General features: G+C 39.0%; 1 protein-coding gene across 8 annotated transcripts; it reads left to right on the forward strand.

Moving 5' to 3' along the window:
• The first annotated feature begins 2586 nt into the window (after positions 1 to 2586).
• Positions 2587 to 20371, forward strand: impdh1b (IMP (inosine 5'-monophosphate) dehydrogenase 1b). 8 transcript variants are annotated; one of them, XM_030148295.1, is made up of 16 exons: positions 2587 to 2704; positions 8020 to 8118; positions 8273 to 8353; positions 11921 to 11969; positions 13475 to 13576; positions 13675 to 13749; positions 13880 to 14086; positions 14173 to 14260; positions 14367 to 14566; positions 15197 to 15287; positions 15438 to 15533; positions 16960 to 17103; positions 17290 to 17434; positions 17543 to 17686; positions 17787 to 17870; positions 18582 to 20371. In XM_030148295.1, exons 1-16 carry the CDS (start codon positions 2622 to 2624, stop codon positions 18601 to 18603), a joined length of 1710 nt encoding a protein of 569 aa, XP_030004155.1. In that variant the 5' UTR covers positions 2587 to 2621; the 3' UTR covers positions 18604 to 20371. The 8 variants fall into 8 exon arrangements, with proteins under 8 accessions (XP_030004155.1, XP_030004156.1, XP_030004152.1 ...); XM_030148292.1 differs by having other exon boundaries at positions 2590 to 3540; XM_030148293.1 differs by having other exon boundaries at positions 2590 to 3540; positions 8276 to 8353.
• Positions 20372 to 20376: the final 5 nt, after the last annotated feature.

A 20376-nucleotide genomic window follows, 5' to 3' on the forward strand; every position in this document is an offset into this window, starting at 1 on the left:
ACTGTTAGAACAAAAAAACACATTCATGAAAATAAGTGAAGAATTATAATGCTACTGTTGTATCTTTCATAGAGAAATTTCCCTTCCTCCTGAGGCTTGGCATGAGTTGACAAGAAATTCCATCCCAAATGGACATCCATGAAGTTCACCAAAAGGGGAGTAATTCATCAGACATTTGGTCACTGAATGGTCTAAACTGCCAAGGCATGTTAACATAGATGAAACAGCATATTTCAACAGCATAAATATATCTATCTGTGAATTGTTGCATTAGTCACAACGGCTCCTCTCTGGAGTTGTATGATTTCCTGCCTTAAAAAAAAAAAAAAAAAAACAGAGTTATGTAACCAGTTTTACCGTTTGGGACTTGAAGTTGATGTTCTCCATGTTTCACAGTCTACCAGATATTTCATCTCCATCCACATCAACTTAAATTAAGCCAGTGGTTCTGTTTACACACATCTGATACTTTTTGAAACGGAAACAGAGAGGAAACATGGCTACTGATAAAACACAATTGTGCAACTTCAAGAACATGAACACAGCAAAATCCTCTACTCAGGAAATTATCATTCTAATAGGCTCCTTCCACTAGATGGCAGTGCTTGACAGTTGAGAGGTTACCATAAAGCATCTCCTGATGTCAGTGTTATTTGTTGTTGTTTAATAAATGTAGGAAAAGTAAAAAAAAAAAAAATTACTATTACTACTCCTGTTACTACCACTACTACTACTACTACTACTACTACTACTACTACTACTACTACTAATAATAATAATAATAATAAAAAAGAAATGCATCATGATTACAGAGGTAGGAAATAGGACAATTAAGTCTGCAAACACAAAATTATATTTGTATTTTCAAACATTTCTCTGAACAAGTAAGTATTTTTTTTTATTTTCTCAGTGTAACTTTAAATGTATACCTTGAGCACTCCAACCCATATATCTTGTCTTCCTTCAAACTGACTAATCATGATGACATTGCATGGATTTAACAGGCTTAACATGTCTCTCTTCTGGGCCAAAAACACCATATACATTTTTCCACAAGTTCAGTCTTCCTCCTCATAACTGGTGAGATCATACTGGTACGTACACTGCATATCTTTAAAATTAAATCTCAATTTCAGCTTGACTTATATAAAATGAAGAAAAGTGTCCTGTCTCACTCCTTTTTTATGCTATGTCCTCTACATAACAGGGTAAGGAAAGCAAATTCAATCTTATTTCCAAAGAAAATGGCAATAATCCTTGATATAATGATGACAGGATAAAATAGATTCGAGAAATAAAAACAGTAAGACAGATTAGGATGAATGACCCATGATAATGATGATAAATACAGTGTGGTAAATTACTGCTGTAGAGTCACATCATCTGACAAATTTCATTTTCAGAGGTCAGTCATTGTCACACAGACACACACATATATAAAGAGCACTGGGAAGCCTTGTGTTACTCTTATGACTCTGATTTGTCTCAGCCACTCAATAAGTGCCTGCACTGTGCACATGATATTCATTATGATAAATGTTACTTAATGAGAAGAGGGACCGTGCACAACCTGAGGACACAGTCATGTTAAATTATGAGCAGGGTTCTCCTCTTTCTTCTGCATGTGACTCTCACTTTAATTAACGCACAGGTCAAACATTAAAAGAATGTGTCACTTTTCTGTTTGGTTTTCTAGTGCCTTCTCTCTGTGGGTGAGGGGGCTCTGTTAGCATGTGTTCAGTGTGTGAGTGGTGTGTTGTATAAGTGGGGAAACTTACTAGATCCTCAGAGGACAGGCTAAGAGGATTTTCCATCTTAACATCTCACCAACTGTCACAAACAGTCAGTCACCTGGAGGTGATCCCTTTGAGAAGAGTAACATGCATGGGGGTGTGAAGTCCTTTCCACTCGCTGAACTACACAAAACTTTCACACAAATCAAACAAGAATGAATTTGTCAACATGTACACTCTGATGCTGCATGTACACAGACACTAAAGGAAATGTTTATGCCTAATTTGGTCTTTTAAATATTCAAGTGGAATTATATGTAAAAATGAACATTTAACCCATCAAGGAATATTCTTGTGATGCCTAAGAATATTCAAAGGAAAGGTTTTGAAACGATCTAAAGTGATTTTATAATACTCTGACATTTTGGTGCAAATTGTGAATCGAACCTTTGGTCATGGCAAGTTTAGCATGTGAAATGGTTCCAGACTTATTCCAGGTTTAATTAGCTGTGTGCTGGACACTAAAATGGCCTCTGTCTATAAGGCCCATGTTATAAATGTTATCCAAATACACCCAGGGGTCTTACTGTGGCAAGCTAAATTTGTAATGCACAACCAGAATCATAAAAATGATGGAGAATATTGGAGAATATTTCAAAAACTGTTAACTGTACATATTTATTTTTAAGAACCCACTGAGACAAATATAAAGCTCACAGTGATGATTTTGCTGTTTATGTTATAAAATATGCTGCTCTCTTTTTGAGCCTGTCTCTAGTTCTGTTCATTCTAATTCTGAAATCCTCTTTGTGAAAGTGACGCGCTGCCACCAGTAGAAAGCAGGATTAGCCTGTAGATAGAGGGGGAGCAAGATATACAGAGAGCTTCATGGGGCACTCAGCTGGTCAGTACCACTCATGCCATTTAACTTGTGGAAAAATGCCCAGGGCAATGACTGCTTTATCCCACATGTAAGTATACTATAGTGCTGTGCTCTCTTCTCCCTCTCCAATACCCTCCGCCTTCATTATAGAAAATCCCCTCAAAGATTTTGAAGACATCAGCTCGACAGCCTTTCCGTAACAACGGCAACGCTCTGCTGCTGGCATCATTTCCACGGCGACACCCTCTCAGTGGGAGAATCTCCTAGGTGACGCCCTCTATTGACACGCCTAGAGGTGGCTGGTGCCTTTTTGAAGACAGGTGCATCCTGTGCAGAGACAGACGGAGTAGCCTGACATGCTTCTTTTTTCTGTTTTTTTTTCTCTGTGGGAACATTTTGTGTAGCTTCAAATCTAGTCTGATGGGCTGCAGAGTAAACAGACACTGGAATTGAGATTAGAATATTTGTAAAACAAATTGAGAGTTTACAGTTGTTCTGCAAATTATAATTCCTAAGCTTTTGTTAAACTCAAGTTTTGTATCAAGAAACCTGTGCCTTCTGTTTGGACCAAATGTAACCTGAGTTGTTGGATATCTCAACAACTCAATAAATTCAGTACAAAAGCCAGCAACTGTTGAGAGGCTGCAAAACAAGGCTAAAGGGCAGCAGTGAGGCCAGTGGACCTGAAGACCTTGGACCAATAATGGAGGGGTATGGTTATGAACATTTTGGGGAAGATGCAGGAAGGGACAGCCAGCAGGTGGACTATCGAAGAATTGTAGGAGACACTCAGACCAAACGTCCCATTGCTTCATCTCAAGAAGGGGAGCATTATATTCGGCCAGTTCTGCATGGCCATGGACATGAAACAGCAGCGCAGAGATACAGTGCCACACGCATCCAGGCTGGTCTGGGCCCTGAGAGGTGAGTTACTCTGAAAAGTATTCATGGCATGTTTCACCTTCAGTGTGTCATGGCATTTAACACATGACTGTCACCCTTGACCTTGCCATGAACTTTAAATTCTGACTTGCATATTTGCCTTTTCACAGAGTATTTTCTTAGCAAGAAGCACTGAGCTCTACAAAATATATGACATTTTTTAGAAATGGTATGTAGAGGAACATTTGTGGTCATGAACAGACACTTTATAAATCTAAAAACAACAAATCACATTTTATAGAAAGCAACAATAACTACTACCCTTCCTCCCAACACAGGTAAATAAAGTAAAAAGATGGTACTTTTCATACTTTCAAGTAACTTTCACTAACTGCAACTTATAAGGCAGCATATGTAAATTAATATCATGGCGCTGTATCAGTTTACATGTCCACTCGGACTTGCATTTAGATCAGTTTGCAAATGTCCTTGAGGTTCAGTGTTTTGCTTTTGATGACACACTTCATTTATTGGGTGTTTGAAGTCCCTCTAAGCTAAAATATTGAGGGCTTAGGTGCAGATGGTAAAACAGCAGAATGGTTTATCTGAAGATGTCAGGTACTATTTTTAATGTGGCTCTTCTACCCTCGGTGCACACCAGCGACTCTGTGATGTACCATCAAGGCAAAAGTCGGCAGCATGCTACAGGGAAAATAAACAAGGGTGAATCAAGTGCTCAGAATAGCTATAGTACATAAAGGAACCACTGACCTATATTAGCATTGACCCACATTTAATTAGACACAAACAGAGTGTGAAATGGACCTCCCTGAGTCACCTTGGCAAATAACTCTCACTGAAGTTTAATACAGAACCAGGGAGTACTAGGAAGCATATTGGGTTACAGAGCAGTTCTCTACTGTATCTATTATCTGAAATGTCACGTCTGAAATGAGAACTAAATACAACACATCACTTCTAAGCAGTGATTCAAAACATCTGAATCATAACCTGAGACAACTGATGGCTCTGTATTTGTCTTACCTATTCTGTCGTCAACAATGTTTGACTGATACTGCAGGGAAAATTATCTGTTAATTCAAGCAAAAATAGCAATTAATGTGTTAAAATATGTAGCACAGCAATATTCCATGAGGGGCCCTATGGAAAAGCTGTCAGCACCTTCTGCCAAGTATTTAAGAAGGTGACTCCATGACGAAAAGATCATAAAGCTGTCCTTCAGGAAATGTGACTGTGCACGTGCGTTCCACTACATGCCAGCAAGTCCACAAGTGTGGTTGTGTGGTTTAATGTTTCTCTACTTGGTGACTGACACCAATCCCCCAATGTACACTATACATGGGGGAATAAAGTAAGCAATTTTGCACCTTTTAGTATAATGTTTCTTGAATCTATTCATAAAATAACCAGTGCTTTGTGAACAAACCTCAATGGTTAACCAAATAAGATTTGTCCTCATTTAATCAAAAGTCATTCTGACTAGTTAATGGTATATCTTAAAACAGAATTTACATATTGGAAAGTTGCTGTTTTTCTCAGTGCGCATTATGCCTAATGGTACATTACTCATAACCATGTCATGCACATGTATGTATCATGCACAATTACCAAAGAAAACACCCTCAGAAATTGTGAATCTATGTTAAGTTTTATGATGAGGTGAACACTAAATAACATGTTTCAGACTTTAAAGTGAGAAGCTACTACAGAAGCCTGCATGTCTTACCTGACTTACACAAAAGGTTAAGGTCATGTGGTCATTGTATAATGTGAATTAAAGGTATTTGGCTGGAATTCAAGTACAACTGATCTAATTTAGAACATTTACATGTGACAGGATAGCTTATTGAAGAAGTACTGCATCTCATTTTTTCAGAGAACAGAAGTCATGATAGTGGAGGGCAATCAATCAATATCTATCTATCTATCTATCTATCTATCTATCTATCTATCTATCTATCTATCTATCTATCTATCTATCTATCTATCTATCTATCTATCTATCTATCCAACAGTTTTAGAAAGCTGCTTGACCACATGAATCATTATTTCATGTGATAAAGTGCTAACAAACCATGCACACATACTGTAAGGAGGAATTACCACTGAATCCTGCAAAACTAACAGTTACCAAAGCATCAGATATGCTCATTAAACACCATGAGGGTATATCATGAACAATAAAACTTATTATAGACTCTAAACATTTGTCTTTCCGTTAAATTAAACCCACTAGTAATAAAACTGAAAGAAAATGTCAAACTAACTTCTTTTGGTTGATCTACAGAACTTGCACAGCATCAACAGACATAAAACTGCTCCGTCTTGGATTACTATAACAAATAACCCGGACATCTATTTGTCATACCTTTTCTTTTCGCTAACAGCGCTGATTTCACGTTTTTCAGGACGCAGACAGTTAAACCCGCCTCTGAGAGAAGGGATGTGACGCTGCTGGTAGTATAACACCAACACGCACTGTCTGCACACAGCGACAGGCAATCACTTCTCATTGACTGTACTGACCACCAGTACTTTTACATCTAGGAGCCACGAGTGATCCAGCTTTCACCTAGTCTGTTGTTTTAGGTGAATGAAATTTCTCATCTGTCGTCGCCATTGACCTGACGTGGAAAGTTGCTCTCTTCTGGCCAACGTGGGCATCAGCTCTGTAAGGTAGCTAGCTAATGTTACACGGTAAAGACTAAAACGGTATGGAGTTGACACTTGACGTGGAGCTTACATCGTCTGAAACAACTATCTTGTGTGTGCTGCAACTACAAACCTCATGATAGCATCGCTGTAGCGTTCTTGACAGTTCAAACCTTTGCAATCACATGCTAATGCTAAATGCTAACGGTGGCTCCCACATGTCTAAGTATAACGTATTGTAGACATGTCTACTAAAAGTTCAGTCGCTTGTTTGTTAGTTAATGGTTTATTTACACATCTGTGCCGGTTCGTGGTTGTTATGACGTGTCGCCGGCAAAGTGGAGCCCATCCCTGTTTTTTTTTTTTTTTTTTTTTTTTGGCAGCAAAGAATTTCAATCAAGTCTAAATTGGAGTGAGACGTGTAACATCTGAGCTGAGATGTGTCTGAGGTTTAACGTACAGAGATTAAATGTGTGTTTCTAAAACACTATTAGATTCATTTATGTTCTGTGATTGATACAGGGATTTAATGTAACTTGCTTTACAATCATTTAATCTTACATGACTGGAAGTTGGATTAGTGCCAGCCATGTTGCCAACCGGTTTCAACAGCACAGTGACTTTACAAACCATAGTCTGTTAATAATACAGGTATTAGTAACTGTATTATAAGGTTCAAACGGTATTAGTTGTGGTTTAGTTAAGTGAAAACAAAGGCATGTCTATTTCCTCTTTTGGTCGTGCTGAAACTGAAAGCTTTTTTTTTTTTTTTTTGTACTGTTTTGACCAGGAGACATGACTTAATTCGGCATATTTTCCACCATTTTCCAAATCCTCAAACTAACACTAATACATTTTCAGTTTTTATTTTCACACGATTTACGTTAATTAAGTTGTATTATCAGTGAGCAATTCTTAAATAAATAAATTAAACGTATAGTTTGGTACATTTGACATATGAACTGATAAACCTATAATGCTATCGTGGATATAAACTGTATTGCAAATATAAATATAAATATCCCATCCACAGGAACACACTCCGTAAATACATCCTTTCTGGTATAAACAACAATGGCAGACACACAACGTTGTGATTTGCTAACTGTCTAGCAGCTAATGTTTGCTAGCATCTGATAATGTAATGTAGGTCAGCAGGACAGATGCTAACGTGGAGATGATGCTACTTTTGAGGGAACGTTGTCGTTTTTTTGGTTCGTGTTTGATAAATGTGCGTAAACTACCTTATCAAGGTGTACTGTTTAACAGAAACACTTGGGTGCAGTTGTTCAGTTGTATGTTAGTGGGTCACCCGGCCATGTTTTGCTTCTTAGACGGTCACATCGGGGTAGCTGTGACGTGACCGTTATTTATTTATTTATGTATTGATTGCCCTTTCGTGGTCCGCTTGATCCATGTTGGGAACATTATATCTTTCATTCACCAACACAAAACACGACAAGTGACATATATATACACGCACAAATATGTATGTATGTGGTTTTAAGATTATTATATTTTGACCTTCATGTGCCTGTTTTTCTCTTTTGTTTGTATGTGATAATATGAATAGCAATGTTGTACGTTTATCACAGGATTATTGACTGTTTTGTTTTTGTGGTTACATCTTGCACCTGCCACGCACGCGCACTGACCTCAGGCTGGATGAAGGATGTTGATGTTGCTATGGTTATGTCTTCCGTGAGAAGGTCACTAAAGCACTGTCTGCAAAGTGGATGTCTAGACTGGTGTTCCTGCAGAACACCATTTATTGGCTGTGGTGAAACATCTCTATCAGTGGTCAGGCAGCACAGCTGATTGAAATCGCCACTTTTTGTCTTTTAACAGCATGGCAGATTACTTAATCAGTGGTGGTACAGGCTACGTCCCTGAAGATGGATTGTCGGCTCAGCAACTTTTCTCTATTGGAGATGGACTCACCTACAAGTAAGTTTCTCTGCATCACAAAGTTCAACATAATAATTCATTCAAAGTAAGGTCACCTTATTAAAAGAAAAGAAAAAAACAAACTCACCAGTTCGCAATGGTGAGTGAAGTGTACACACCAGTGCTTTGTAATGGTAAACGCATTTTGAACCAGCAGATCTGACCAACAGTGTGTTGTCTCCGATGGTCATACGGCTGAAGAGCTATGCTCTAAAGGAGATGGGTTGACTTACAAGTGAGTAAACCAGTCGTCTTCAAAACAGTTTTGAAAGCGTGCTGTTAAAAATCCTCTATCTCTTAAGATAGATCATTTATGAGGGGGAAGCAAATGATTGTCCTTCTAAAGGTACTTTACTTTGACTGAAAACTACCATTGTGATACTTTGAAAATGCATGAATGAAGATAGTAAATAAATGGCTTGTTGGACTGCTCAACCTGATCCTGGTCATGGGGATGAAATTTGCTTCCAGGGGTTTTCAACTGCATTATGAACTTAACTAACCATCAAAGTGCATCATCTGTCTTGTATTTTCACCACTCCATACAACACAGCTCATGCACTTTTTTTTTTTTTTTTTTGCAAAAACAGCAGCTTTAATAAAACTACTAATCATTAAACTTTCTCACTTCTTACATAACCTCACTCACCTCTGGTAAGCATTCTGTTGACAAAAATGGGATGCTTGTTAGTGAACTTACCATGCATTATGAATGGAATGCTTTTATTTTTTAAAATCTATGTAAATCCTCTTTTCTTGAACTCATAAAAAGAATCAGAACTTCACACAAACTAATTTTAATGGTTCTTTGTCACTGACAAGCATGTCACTTCCACTTACTATGTGTTCCACTTAACCTCAAAAATTTCCAACTGAACCTAGCACAATTGCTTTATCTCTTTAATGTGTTTGCCACAACCATTACAGTCAATGCTCATCATGCCATCTGTGTGTTCCCTGAGCCTACAATGACTTATTTTTTGGACAGAATTGTAATTAAAAATGAATGGTTGGAAAGTAGTTACAAATATCTAACATTCATTTTTTTAAGTTTATAAAAAATGGAAATGTTTTTTGTGAACTACAAATTCTGTTACTCCAATCTAACCTAAAATACTACTACTGCTTCACAGACGCTAATTAAATTGAACTAAATGTTTGAGTACTTAAAACGTGATTGAATAACTTTGCTTGGCTGTAATGAAGTGCAACACGGCTGAAGCAAAGGTTCAGCGCATGATGGTCTTAATTGACATCATGTGAATGGCAGGAGGACTTTCAGTGGATGGGGTCCTTTAAGGATACAGTACATTTGTCTCTTAAAGTCTTAGAACTCAACTTGACAATGGCAAAAAGGTACACATCTGAAAGCTTTTAGCTGTTTCAGTATGTACTGAATTTTTTTACTCTTCTTGTAGACGTTGTAGAAGATACAGCACTGTGCAGGTTTGTAATGATCTTTATTTCTGAGTCTCTTTATTAAGGCACAGCACGATAATACAGGAAATATGTGTATCGCATATTTTTATGTGTATTAAAAGAGAACTAAAAGGCTTGTACAGGCAAAGTTCAATGTGGCTTCCTTTTGGATTCAGTACATCTTGAAGTCTTTTTGGTCAACTGTCAGAAAGTTTTTTTGAGTAATCTTTTTTGGTTTGTAATTCTTTTTGTCTTTACTCTGTCCTGATCATCCCATATAGTTTTTGTTCGTATTTTTTCTGAAATGTATTTTTGTTTTTTAATGCTGTTCATATATTTCCTGTATATTCAAGTTGTACAAACAGTGAGACTGAGAAATGCATTCATGTGGTCACTTTGCTAACACAACAATCCAAATGGTTGCATAATTCTTTTGATCAGCACTGTAAAAGAGAGAATGCTGGTAAAACATTATTCAGACATTCATGAAATTTGTATTTCTATCAAGATTCCTACAATGGAAAACAAACAAAGAGAAAAGAAATAATAGATCAATGATACAGCCTTTGGTTAATTACAGGTGTTTTCAGACAGGAAGTGTGTGTGGGGGTGGGGGTGGGGGTAATTTTTTTTTTTTTCTTTCATAACAGCATGAACTGGTGTCAGGTCATCTGTGTTTATATTTAGTCTTTTTATTTGAACTGAGAGGTGAGAGCTGCACAAGGATGGTGTGTGTTTTCAAGTTCTGATCCCTAGACTCTTACAGCTTTAAATGAAACTGTAGTGTCAACTACGCACAACAGTAGATTTGAATGCTGCAGCCTGCAGTTAATGTATGGGATCTTTCTACATTTGTTGTCAGTCCACACAGTCCCCACACTGTGTGCTGAGCATTAAATGTTCCTTTTAATTATCCTGAAACCAAGGGGTGTCTCATCTTCAAAAAAAAAAAAAAAGTGTCACAGTCTCAAAATGACTTTAAATTGGTTACGTTTGTTGACTGACGTAAGCTTCAGTTGATTACTTTGGTAATTTGTTTGTCATGTTACAGGTAAGCTTTATAGTTGTGGCTTTATTACACGTAGGAAAAACCAGACTGAATCATCTAGTTGTAATTTAATAATAGGTGTGCTGTAGACAGCTTTGGCACCGTTCACAAATAAAATGACGCAAGTCAGATGCACAGGTTGATGCACATTGTTAAACTTGCTGCTACGTTTTCACACCTGTATGATCTATATCCAGACACTTTGAAGTTGGTAGGTGTGGGTGTACATTGCTGTAGGCTCTTTGTTCACAGCACTAGGAATCCGTATAGGCAAGCAAAGAGCAGTTGTGGCCTTTGGTAATAGTTTGAAACACTCTAGCTAGACATGCATTTGTCTACATTTAACAGTCAAATGTAAACCATAATGAGGCAAAACCAACAGAGTGTTGTCTTTAGATTCCAAGGCCAACACAATGAGCTTCAGCGTAGTGCTGATCCTGAGTCAGTAGGCGAAGCTGTTTGGTACAGCTGAGGTTTGCGGGTCCAGCTAAATGCTAGCAGATGTGTGTTAGACTTCCTGCATGTCCCCATGTTGACATTTGTGGGTATTTGGACTCTGAAATGAAGAGAAACACCCAAGACTCCTCCTATGCAGTGCCCACTGAGTGCATCTATTTAAGACCTTCCTTTTCCCCATCCCCCCTCTGAGGCAGCAGAGGAGAAGAACCCTGTTATGTCCACCTTTACTGCCTGTTTTAATGCATTTCACCCAACAGATTTAGTTCCTTCCAGCATCCTGTTGGTACAAAGCTTCCTTTATTCTTCATTTTTTCCTGTATATTATAGTCTGTTTTCACACCCATCTGTAAAACCACTAAATACATACAGACTTTGGTTTAAAAACAATCCCATCATTCCTGTGTCTAGCTCTTGCTCCTCCTTACCTCATTCTGTTTCATTGTGTTTATACACAGCACAAGCTTTGCTACACTCTGTGTCTATACTCAGCCACTGTGAAACACTGTGCTACTTTTCAGTGTTTAGAAACATGAAGAGGGTATCCGACAATAGATACCAGACCTCAAACACTCATTTTGTATTAGTTGAAAAGAGGAGATGAAAGAAATATGGCCATTTGTTACACGTGGCTTTCGTTCATATGAAAAACACTTCACATTACTGGGGTTCACCCATTTCAATTGACTTGCGTTTTATTGTTTTCAATTCACCTCTTGCTGTGATCTGCTTATAATATAGGAACATGATTATAGTCTTGCTTGATGATTGCAGAATTTTACAAAAAGATAATTTATGTTGCTTTACACATAAGGAACTGGCAGTTGATTTGGTGTGGGTGAGTATTAACGCTAAAGTGTTCTTCTTTTTGTCTTTCAGTGACTTCCTGATTTTACCTGGCTTCATTGACTTTACCTCAGATGAAGTGGTGAGTAAACTCATGCACAGCAAACACATTTGAGACTACAAAAAAAGTTTGTCTGTTTTCAGAACATCGTCTTTAGTAGCTGTCCCATCAGAGATGGTTCATCTACTTTCCTCTGCCTCAGAACTGTAATGTACTTCCACAATGTCTGATTGAGAGTAATAAATGATGTGGCACTGTCAGCAGATGAAACATTTCTAGCAGAGCCACTTTCTTAACCATCAGTCATATTATACTGCAGCTCAACCCTTGACATTCCAGACTTAATTTTATAATTGCACCTCTCACAAAAATAGTATTTTCTTCCTCCTCCCTTTTTAAAACTGTCTGGATCATTTCTTTACTGCTACACTACTATTTTTGTCTAATGTGGTTGCCCACTGGCTGCTCCATCACCCTTGTGTTTACATCTGTCTGGTCAGTTGAGCGTCCACCCCACTCAACAGATGACAGGAGGGTTAATCTCAGGCTTTAGATGAAATCTCTCTCTTCTGCTCGGTTCGTCTCGGGGGAGTGGTTGGATGGGGGTTTAATTGAATTGATAGCTTTAATCTATCCCTATTTCCTACATATTTAAAGGGTGCACTCGTGTCACTATGTTAGATGCTTGTCTGACTCATCATGTTGTCATGGGTTAATTGTCTCCACACAGTCTTGGTGTGTCCTAGTTTTTCCTGGACAGTGAGCCTATTCAAGCTGCAATAATGCGTCCACATTTGGCTTTACTCCCAGTTTTCACTGGAATAGCTCATGTTATGGCTGTAACCCTGCAGGACAGACTTCAAGTGTAATATCATAGCTCATGTGCACAAGAAGCTGTTGTGGGAAATTTTTTGGGGTTGTGATATTCCTGTAATGTGCTTTGCTATCTCTCAGTTGAATTTGGCAGGTGAGTGCAGTTGTGCTAACTAAATTGAGAGGAGGTGTTAGGTGATTTCTCTTGCCTTCGCCATGAACTCTTGAGAAAAGCATCCCCACAGCTTCTGTAGTTTATGTCTGTCCTAGATAAGGAGGAAAGCTTTGGCAAAGCGAAGAACTCATGTGTTGGTTTCCCATGTGCAGAGAATGTCATTATTTTCACACAACCAGCTGAAGGCAGCTGGTCAGGTTCCGGCTGTTGTAGGAATCTGCTTACAGCAAAGGTTAAATCCATTCTTCCAAGACACAGATTTATAGCTCATTTACATTTTTCCAAGTTGTGTCAAGTTTCAATCCGTAAGAGGACACACTGCACCACAAGGTACCACAGAGTTCATTTAATGTTGCTTTGCATGTCAGTTTTAGTTTAACAGTTAGTAAGCAGTCATCTCTCAGCTTTTACGTTTTTTATGCTTGAACTGGGCATATTGACCTTTGTCCGATAAGGTTACATCCTTTCCAAGAAAGGGATTCAGAGCCATTAATCTCATGAAAATACCACTGTGCAGTAGATCAGTCTAGCCAAGTATGCCCCCTGGTGGATGATATATTGGATGCAACAAAAACATCTCCTGAAATTTGTCTCTCAGGATTTGACATCAGCACTGACCAGGAAGATCACATTGAAGACCCCTCTCATCTCCTCTCCTATGGACACTGTTACAGAGTCGGCTATGGCAATTGCTATGGCGGTAAGACACTTATTTTCCTAAGTAGTAAAAAACTTAGAAAGAACTCAAAGAATCTTGAAATGGTAAAATTCACATACTGTTTCCCTTTAATATGGAAGCTGATGGGAGGAATTGGCATCATTCACCACAACTGCACACCAGAATTCCAAGCAAATGAGGTCCGAAAGGTTAAGGTAAGTAGCAATAATAATAATAACAATAATAACAATAATATTTTCTGTCATAGAATGAGGTTTCAATAAGTTCAGAAGGTTTCTGGTGGTTGTTTACTAATTCTGAATTTTTTGCATGTCTTGGTACCAGAGATTTGAGCAGGGCTTTATCACAGATCCAGTTGTGATGAGTCCACGCCACACAGTTGGGGATGTGTTTGAGGCCAAGGTACGACATGGTTTCTCTGGCATTCCTGTCACAGAGACGGGCAAGATGGGCAGCAAGCTTGTGGGCATCGTCACCTCAAGAGATATCGACTTCCTCTCTGAGAAAGACCATGACAGACCTCTTGAGGAAGTGTGTAAAGAAAACAAACTTGTATGGTTTTAAGATGGTGTTCATTACTATGTTTTGTACTTTCTAATTGTGCTGTTGTCTTGCAGGCTATGACGAAGAGGGAGGAGCTAGTTGTGGCTCCAGCTGGTGTCACTCTGAAAGAAGCCAATGATATACTGCAGCGCAGCAAGAAAGGTGAACAGAAGTTGATGTGGTATTGATAACATTTTGGCTGAGCATCAATTACGTTTTGGTCTGATGGGTTCCCATTTTGAATTCACATTTCTGTCTCTGTAACCAGGCAAGCTCCCCATTGTAAATGATAATGATGAGCTGGTGGCCATTATTGCCAGGACAGATCTGAAAAAGAACAGGGACTACCCCTTAGCCTCCAAAGACTCACGTAAACAACTGCTGTGTGGTGCTGCTATTGGCACTCGGGAGGACGACAAATACAGGCTGGACCTGCTGGTTCAGGCGGGAGTGGATGTTGTTGTACTGGTGAGTGTTTGTACTCACAATATCTATGTTATCATGGGCATTTGTGTGAGCAGGGTTTCCGTGGGGTCTTAAAAAGTCTTAAAAGTCTTGAATTCACAAATCTCCATTTAATGCCTTAAAAAGTCTTTAAAAGGTATTAAATTTGATAAGGTAGGTCTTAAGTTATGTTGCTATAAACATGTTGGCTGTGTTGTGTTCAAATGTGTCTGTTAAATGCCCAAGCAGTAAAGAAAGTAACGTTAGTCGACTCAGTTCCACCCGTTCCAACCTGACAATTTTTATTGAAATTAGGAGCCAATTATTGCTAATTTTGCAGCCCCAGTCAGGAATGTCTTGAAATAATGGCAATCAAGGCGTTGGAATGAAAAATACATTTTCCTAAATTCTAGGAGTCATGAATTTGTGCCAGTATGGCCATGAAATGGCCATTAAATTCTGTTCTAAGTAGTCTTAAAAAGGTCTGAGATTTAACCTGTAGAAATCTGTAGGAACCCTGTCTGAGTCAAAGCTAGATATTGCTTTTTTACTATGTTCTCATTATACATATCTTGGCCTGTTGTATTGATGAAAACAGCATCTTTGGGTCTGAAGTCATTGTACTTCAACTTTTTTTTTTTTTTGCCTTTCCAGGATTCTTCACAAGGCAACTCTGTGTATCAAATCAACATGATAAATTATATTAAACAGAAGTACCCAGACCTACAAGTGGCGGGAGGAAATGGTGAGTCTGTTTGGAAACAGGAACACTTCTGTAAAGTGGTGTTACCTGTTCTCTATATATATGCGCACATGTGAAGAAATTATATAATGTCAACAAAATGTAACAGTTTATACACAAATCCTGACAGTTATTTAAATTTCCATTCCACAGTGGTTACAGCAGCTCAGGCAAAGAACCTGATTGATGCTGGAGTGGATGCTCTGAGAGTCGGCATGGGCTGTGGCTCCATCTGCATCACACAGGAAGGTACTCACTGTTGTTACATCCCTGATTATATCTCCATAGTAACAGCATAGTTCCTCCTTCTCACTGATTACTGAGAAAGCAGGGTCACAGAAGAAGTGTAAACTGTGTATGTATACAGGATATTATAATAATAATAATAATTATTATTATAAACAGGACACAATAATAAGACTTAAAAAGGCTATATCATGAACCCCTGGTCAACCTGTTCTGTCTGTGAGGTACACTGAGAAAAAAAGCCTATCAGTTGCTAGTGGTAACAAATACCTTGAGACCGCTCCTAGTTGTCATGGTGATCTGGCATGGCCCTGTTCTACGTTGCCATGGGGACTGGCCTCTCATGCTCAGACTGGGTCATGTTTATCAAGAATAAAAGAGGCAGGGTTTCAGCTAAAGGACATAAACTTAAAAATGTCTCTTACCTGTAAAAAGATGCTTTGAGTTCCTGTTTAACTCTTTCAGTGCCATGGGCTGATTAAATCGGCTTTACGAATACAACCTTTAAAGTGCCACGGGCCGATCAGATCGGCTTTGGAGAACATGCCACATTTGTGTACAAACAAACCATCCACCCCCATTTCTTTCTCACATTTCGATGACGTTCTTTCTGTGTCCCCCTTTTGAGACCAATCAGATGGGAATTTGAGGTCACTCGACCGAATAATATTTTTATATCTTTTTAATGTTTCTTATTCTCCAGTGTTTCATCAGAGGGAGCCCTCCATGCCAGGGGGCAGCTGTGAACTCCGGGGGCTGTGGCGCCTTCTCTCACTGGGGTCCGCTCCTTTCTGGTGGGTGGGGGTCCCAGTTGGCCCTCTCCCACTAGTTGGGATGCGGGGCTGTGTTGCTGGTGCCTGGTCGCCGGGGTCGGCGGCTGCATCCTGGTGCGGAAGGCTCCCTGAGACAACGCCTCCTAAATTGATGTTTACTTTTACTTGTACATTTTTGTTCTGGTCTACCCGTGCTCAGTCAGTCTTCTTAAGTATGTGTGAGCTTGTGGGTTTGCATGTATATGTGTGTGTGTGTGGGTGTGGGTGGGGGGCGGTACTGATTTTTAAACTGATATGTAAAGCACTTTGTGCTACAGTTTTTAATGTATGAAAAGTGCTATATAAATAAAGATTATTATTATTATTATTATTATTATGAATTATGCAAATTACGATCAATAATGAATCGGCTGCATCCGGTGCGTTTTGAATCTAATTAGCAATCGGTCGGATGTTACCGAGCGGTTTCCTGCAGGATTCTTCAAATATTATAAAAACGATGCGAAATACTGAAAAGCGGCCAAAATCTGTGGCACTTTTAAGGCTTGTTGGCCCCTTAACTGTCTGGCACCGAAAGAGTTAATCCAGGTTTTCAGTACATTGTGTGATTTATTTCCACAGCAATTCATGTCAGATGTGTTTTCTCTGTCTTCCAGTCATGGCATGCGGGAGGCCCCAGGGGACCTCGGTGTACAAGGTAGCAGAGTACGCCAGGCGTTTTGGTGTGCCGGTCATTGCTGATGGTGGCATTCAGACTGTGGGACATGTGGTGAAGGCTCTGTCTCTTGGGGCATCAACTGGTAAGACATCACAGATGGTGACACACAAAATGCCGGAAATAGAAAGTTTTGCAAATGCATTATTTTCTGTTGCAGTTTGGTAATTGTTTTAATTGAAAATAAGACTTAGTCATAAGTATTTTTTTATCACACTGAAGATTGGGTGACTTGAGAGCAAAGAAATAACTCCCTTGTTTCCAATTCTAGTGATGATGGGTTCGTTGCTAGCGGCAACCACTGAGGCTCCAGGGGAGTACTTCTTTTCAGACGGGGTACGACTGAAAAAGTACCGTGGTATGGGCTCCCTGGATGCAATGGAAAAGAGCACCAGCAGCCAGAAACGCTATTTTAGGTATGTTCAATTTGCAGAGTAAGAGGGTTGGAAGCCAAATTCAATGTGCATTTTCTGCAGTTTGTGATCCTGTTGAAGTAATATTGATTAAGTGATATTTTAATACAGTGAGGGAGACAAAGTGAAAGTGGCCCAGGGTGTGTCGGGTTCAGTCCAGGACAAGGGCTCCATCCACAAGTTTGTACCTTACCTGATAGCTGGAATCCAACATGGCTGCCAGGACATCGGAGCAAAAAGTCTCTCTGTCCTCCGGTGAGTATTGTGTGTTTGTGGGTTCCTCATACATATGTAGATTAACTCATCACGGTACATTTGGTCACATTTCATCTCTTTTTATTTTTATTTTCGGCAGCTCAATGATGTACTCTGGAGAGCTGAAGTTTGAGAAGCGGACCATGTCAGCACAAGTGGAGGGAGGAGTTCACGGACTCCACTCGTAAGTACAGAAATGCACACAAAAATGTTTTTTCCCCACTAAACCATGATCACTATGACCAGAATCTCATCATATCCTCTAATATAGCTTTTCTTTTGCACGACGGAATACAAAACTTTTTCTGCAAAATGACAAAATAGCTGATATAAAATGACCACGTGGAAAGGCCTGTTTCTCAACACACTTTGAATTGTATATTCCACAAATATGTAGGTCAATATTACACCATACTGTTTGTATATGGATACAGGCCTAATGTAAATATTGGTAAAAATTGAACCAAACATGAACATTCACACATACATAGCAGTTGCAGCAGTGGCATTCACATTCAGGATCTATACATAAAACTGTATCTGTGTCCATTTTAATCCTTTTGTAAAATTCTGAACTTGGGCTGATGTGTGAAATTAATGTATGGCAGAGTTAAAGCAGCAAAAAGATGACGTAACTTTCTTTTTGTTGTCCCAAGATAACTTCAACATTATGTTGCTAGGAAACAACATGGCTCCAGTATTTACTTGGTATGAGGTCGTGATGCTGCAATACTCCCATTTTCAGTCAGTAAACAGGAGTAAAAACTGGTTCAGGTGACTGAATCCTTGTGAGCAAAAGGAGTTAATTTTAGCAGGTTTGTAGACCACAGTAGTGGTTTAAACAAGTCTCAAAGGCTGATTTATTTATTTATTTCCTCTTTTCTCACCTCCACAGTTACGAGAAGCGGCTGTACTGAATGAGTGGACGGAGTGTAGATGAACAGTGCATGATGTGCCCAAACTAACAGTGACCAAATGTTGAAGTTCTGCTAACAAACATACCTCCCCAATACTCCCTCTGTGTCCTCCTCCGCATCATATCCACCGTTGCTCTCTCTGATCCCGACCAGCTGCTTTGGGAAGGAAAGAAGCATCGCATTGAAGTGAGAATCTTCATACTGACACTCTCTGAACACCTGGGACATTGCACTCAAGAAGCGGTGCATCAGGGTTTTCAAAATAACATACACATGAATCTTGAGTATGCAGCTAATCCCAATTCTGTGTGTGTGTGTTGACAGCGAGAGAATGAAACATATGTGTGTGTGAGTGTGTGATAAGGTCAGGGTAGTGTCATTGTGTGTGATATAGTTACAAATACGTGGTTGGATGTAAGAGAAGGTACATCGTTTTTGTCCTCGTCATATTAAGTCTAAAACAACTGGTGCAGATCTAGATCCCATCAGTATCTGATAGGACAAAAGTGGTCCCTGTTGGAAACCATACACATCCCAGTCCTGAAACACAGAAACACACCAGTGCATTTGTGCAGAAAAGCAAGACAAAACTTGTAGTGAGTACACGATGTGGCAATTTTAGCCTTTATTTTCAGTCATAAAGCTATGAGCTACTTGATAATGATTAGCATCTAATATTGTTTACTTCTTTATTGTGGATCCTGAAGTACGTGATACAGGTCATGACTCTTACCCTGTTGTCACCCACAATCAGTAGACTGAACTCAGACCCACAGTCTTGGGTGCTGTGGACTTTCATTTCCCCTTCAAACGCATCTTGAGCCAAATAATTAGTCCCATCTCAGTGCATAGTGTTTGTGTTAAGCACAGAAGGGACCAAACGCAGAAGATCAGGAATGTTGTTTAGAAATGATGAACAATATATATAATGTACCAATCAAGACTGATTTCTTTGCCCGTAATTTGACCTCTTTTAGATGGAAAAATAAACTTTATATCTAACGTGTATAGACCTGGGGGCTTTGAATTGAGCATGAAGGGTTTTTGATATGCATGTTTTTTTTCACAAAGCCACAACATGGCTGTATTTATATTCTGCTTTATTGTAATTGCATACGTACTGCCAAGTGTATATACACTTCCTTTGACACTTTTGTAACTTCAAAACCAAAATTGCCGCAACAAGTTGCTTTGTATCTTGTCCCTTGTTAACACTTGCGCTCTGTGTGACATAGAGTCTCTGTGATAGGTTTATTTCATTTTTGATATCTTTCATCTTTACCAAACGTATGCCTTGAAATGAGGATGGATTAAAGCTGCACGGAACAGCTCAGTGAAAATGCATTGAAATGCATAATGTTATACACTTTCTTGCCTCCTTTGTCTTACTTTGAAACCGAATAGATGTATTTGTTTATAATTTGGCTTATGTCTGTGTAGACTTTTTTAACATTTTCATACTGGATGTCCTTTTAATTTGATGTTTTCTTTCTTTTTATTTTTAATGTTCTTGATAGTAAGAGTTGAGTTGCATTCTCTGACATTCTAATGTACTTTACCCTTCACAGGGTTCACTTGACTAGCAAAACTCTTGCAATGGGCCAGAATTGCAAGAAATCAAGAAACTGTACATGAAATTATATGGAGAAATATATTCCTATATTAAGTTGGACTGCTGCTTGTTTTCACTTACCCACCTAAAGAGAGAATTCAGGTTTTTAACTGTTACTTGTTCGGTTATTGTCTGCTGTGTCCTGTTAGTCCATCTGAAAA

Source organism: Sphaeramia orbicularis, chromosome 12 (genome assembly GCF_902148855.1).
Source record: "Sphaeramia orbicularis chromosome 12, fSphaOr1.1, whole genome shotgun sequence".
Classification (NCBI taxonomy): Eukaryota; Metazoa; Chordata; class Actinopteri; order Kurtiformes; family Apogonidae; genus Sphaeramia; species Sphaeramia orbicularis.

Bases quoted from the DNA above. Each gene is read 5' to 3' on its own strand.
- impdh1b (XM_030148292.1), top strand. From the start codon at position 3,320: ATGGAGGGGTATGGTTATGAACATTTTGGGGAAGATGCAGGAAGGGAC. The intron at 11,970-13,474 runs GTGAGTAAACTC...TTTGTCTCTCAG, and splicing joins ACTTTACCTCAGATGAAGTG to GATTTGACATCAGCACTGAC. The intron at 15,534-16,959 runs GTACTCACTGTT...TCTGTCTTCCAG, and splicing joins CATCTGCATCACACAGGAAG to TCATGGCATGCGGGAGGCCC.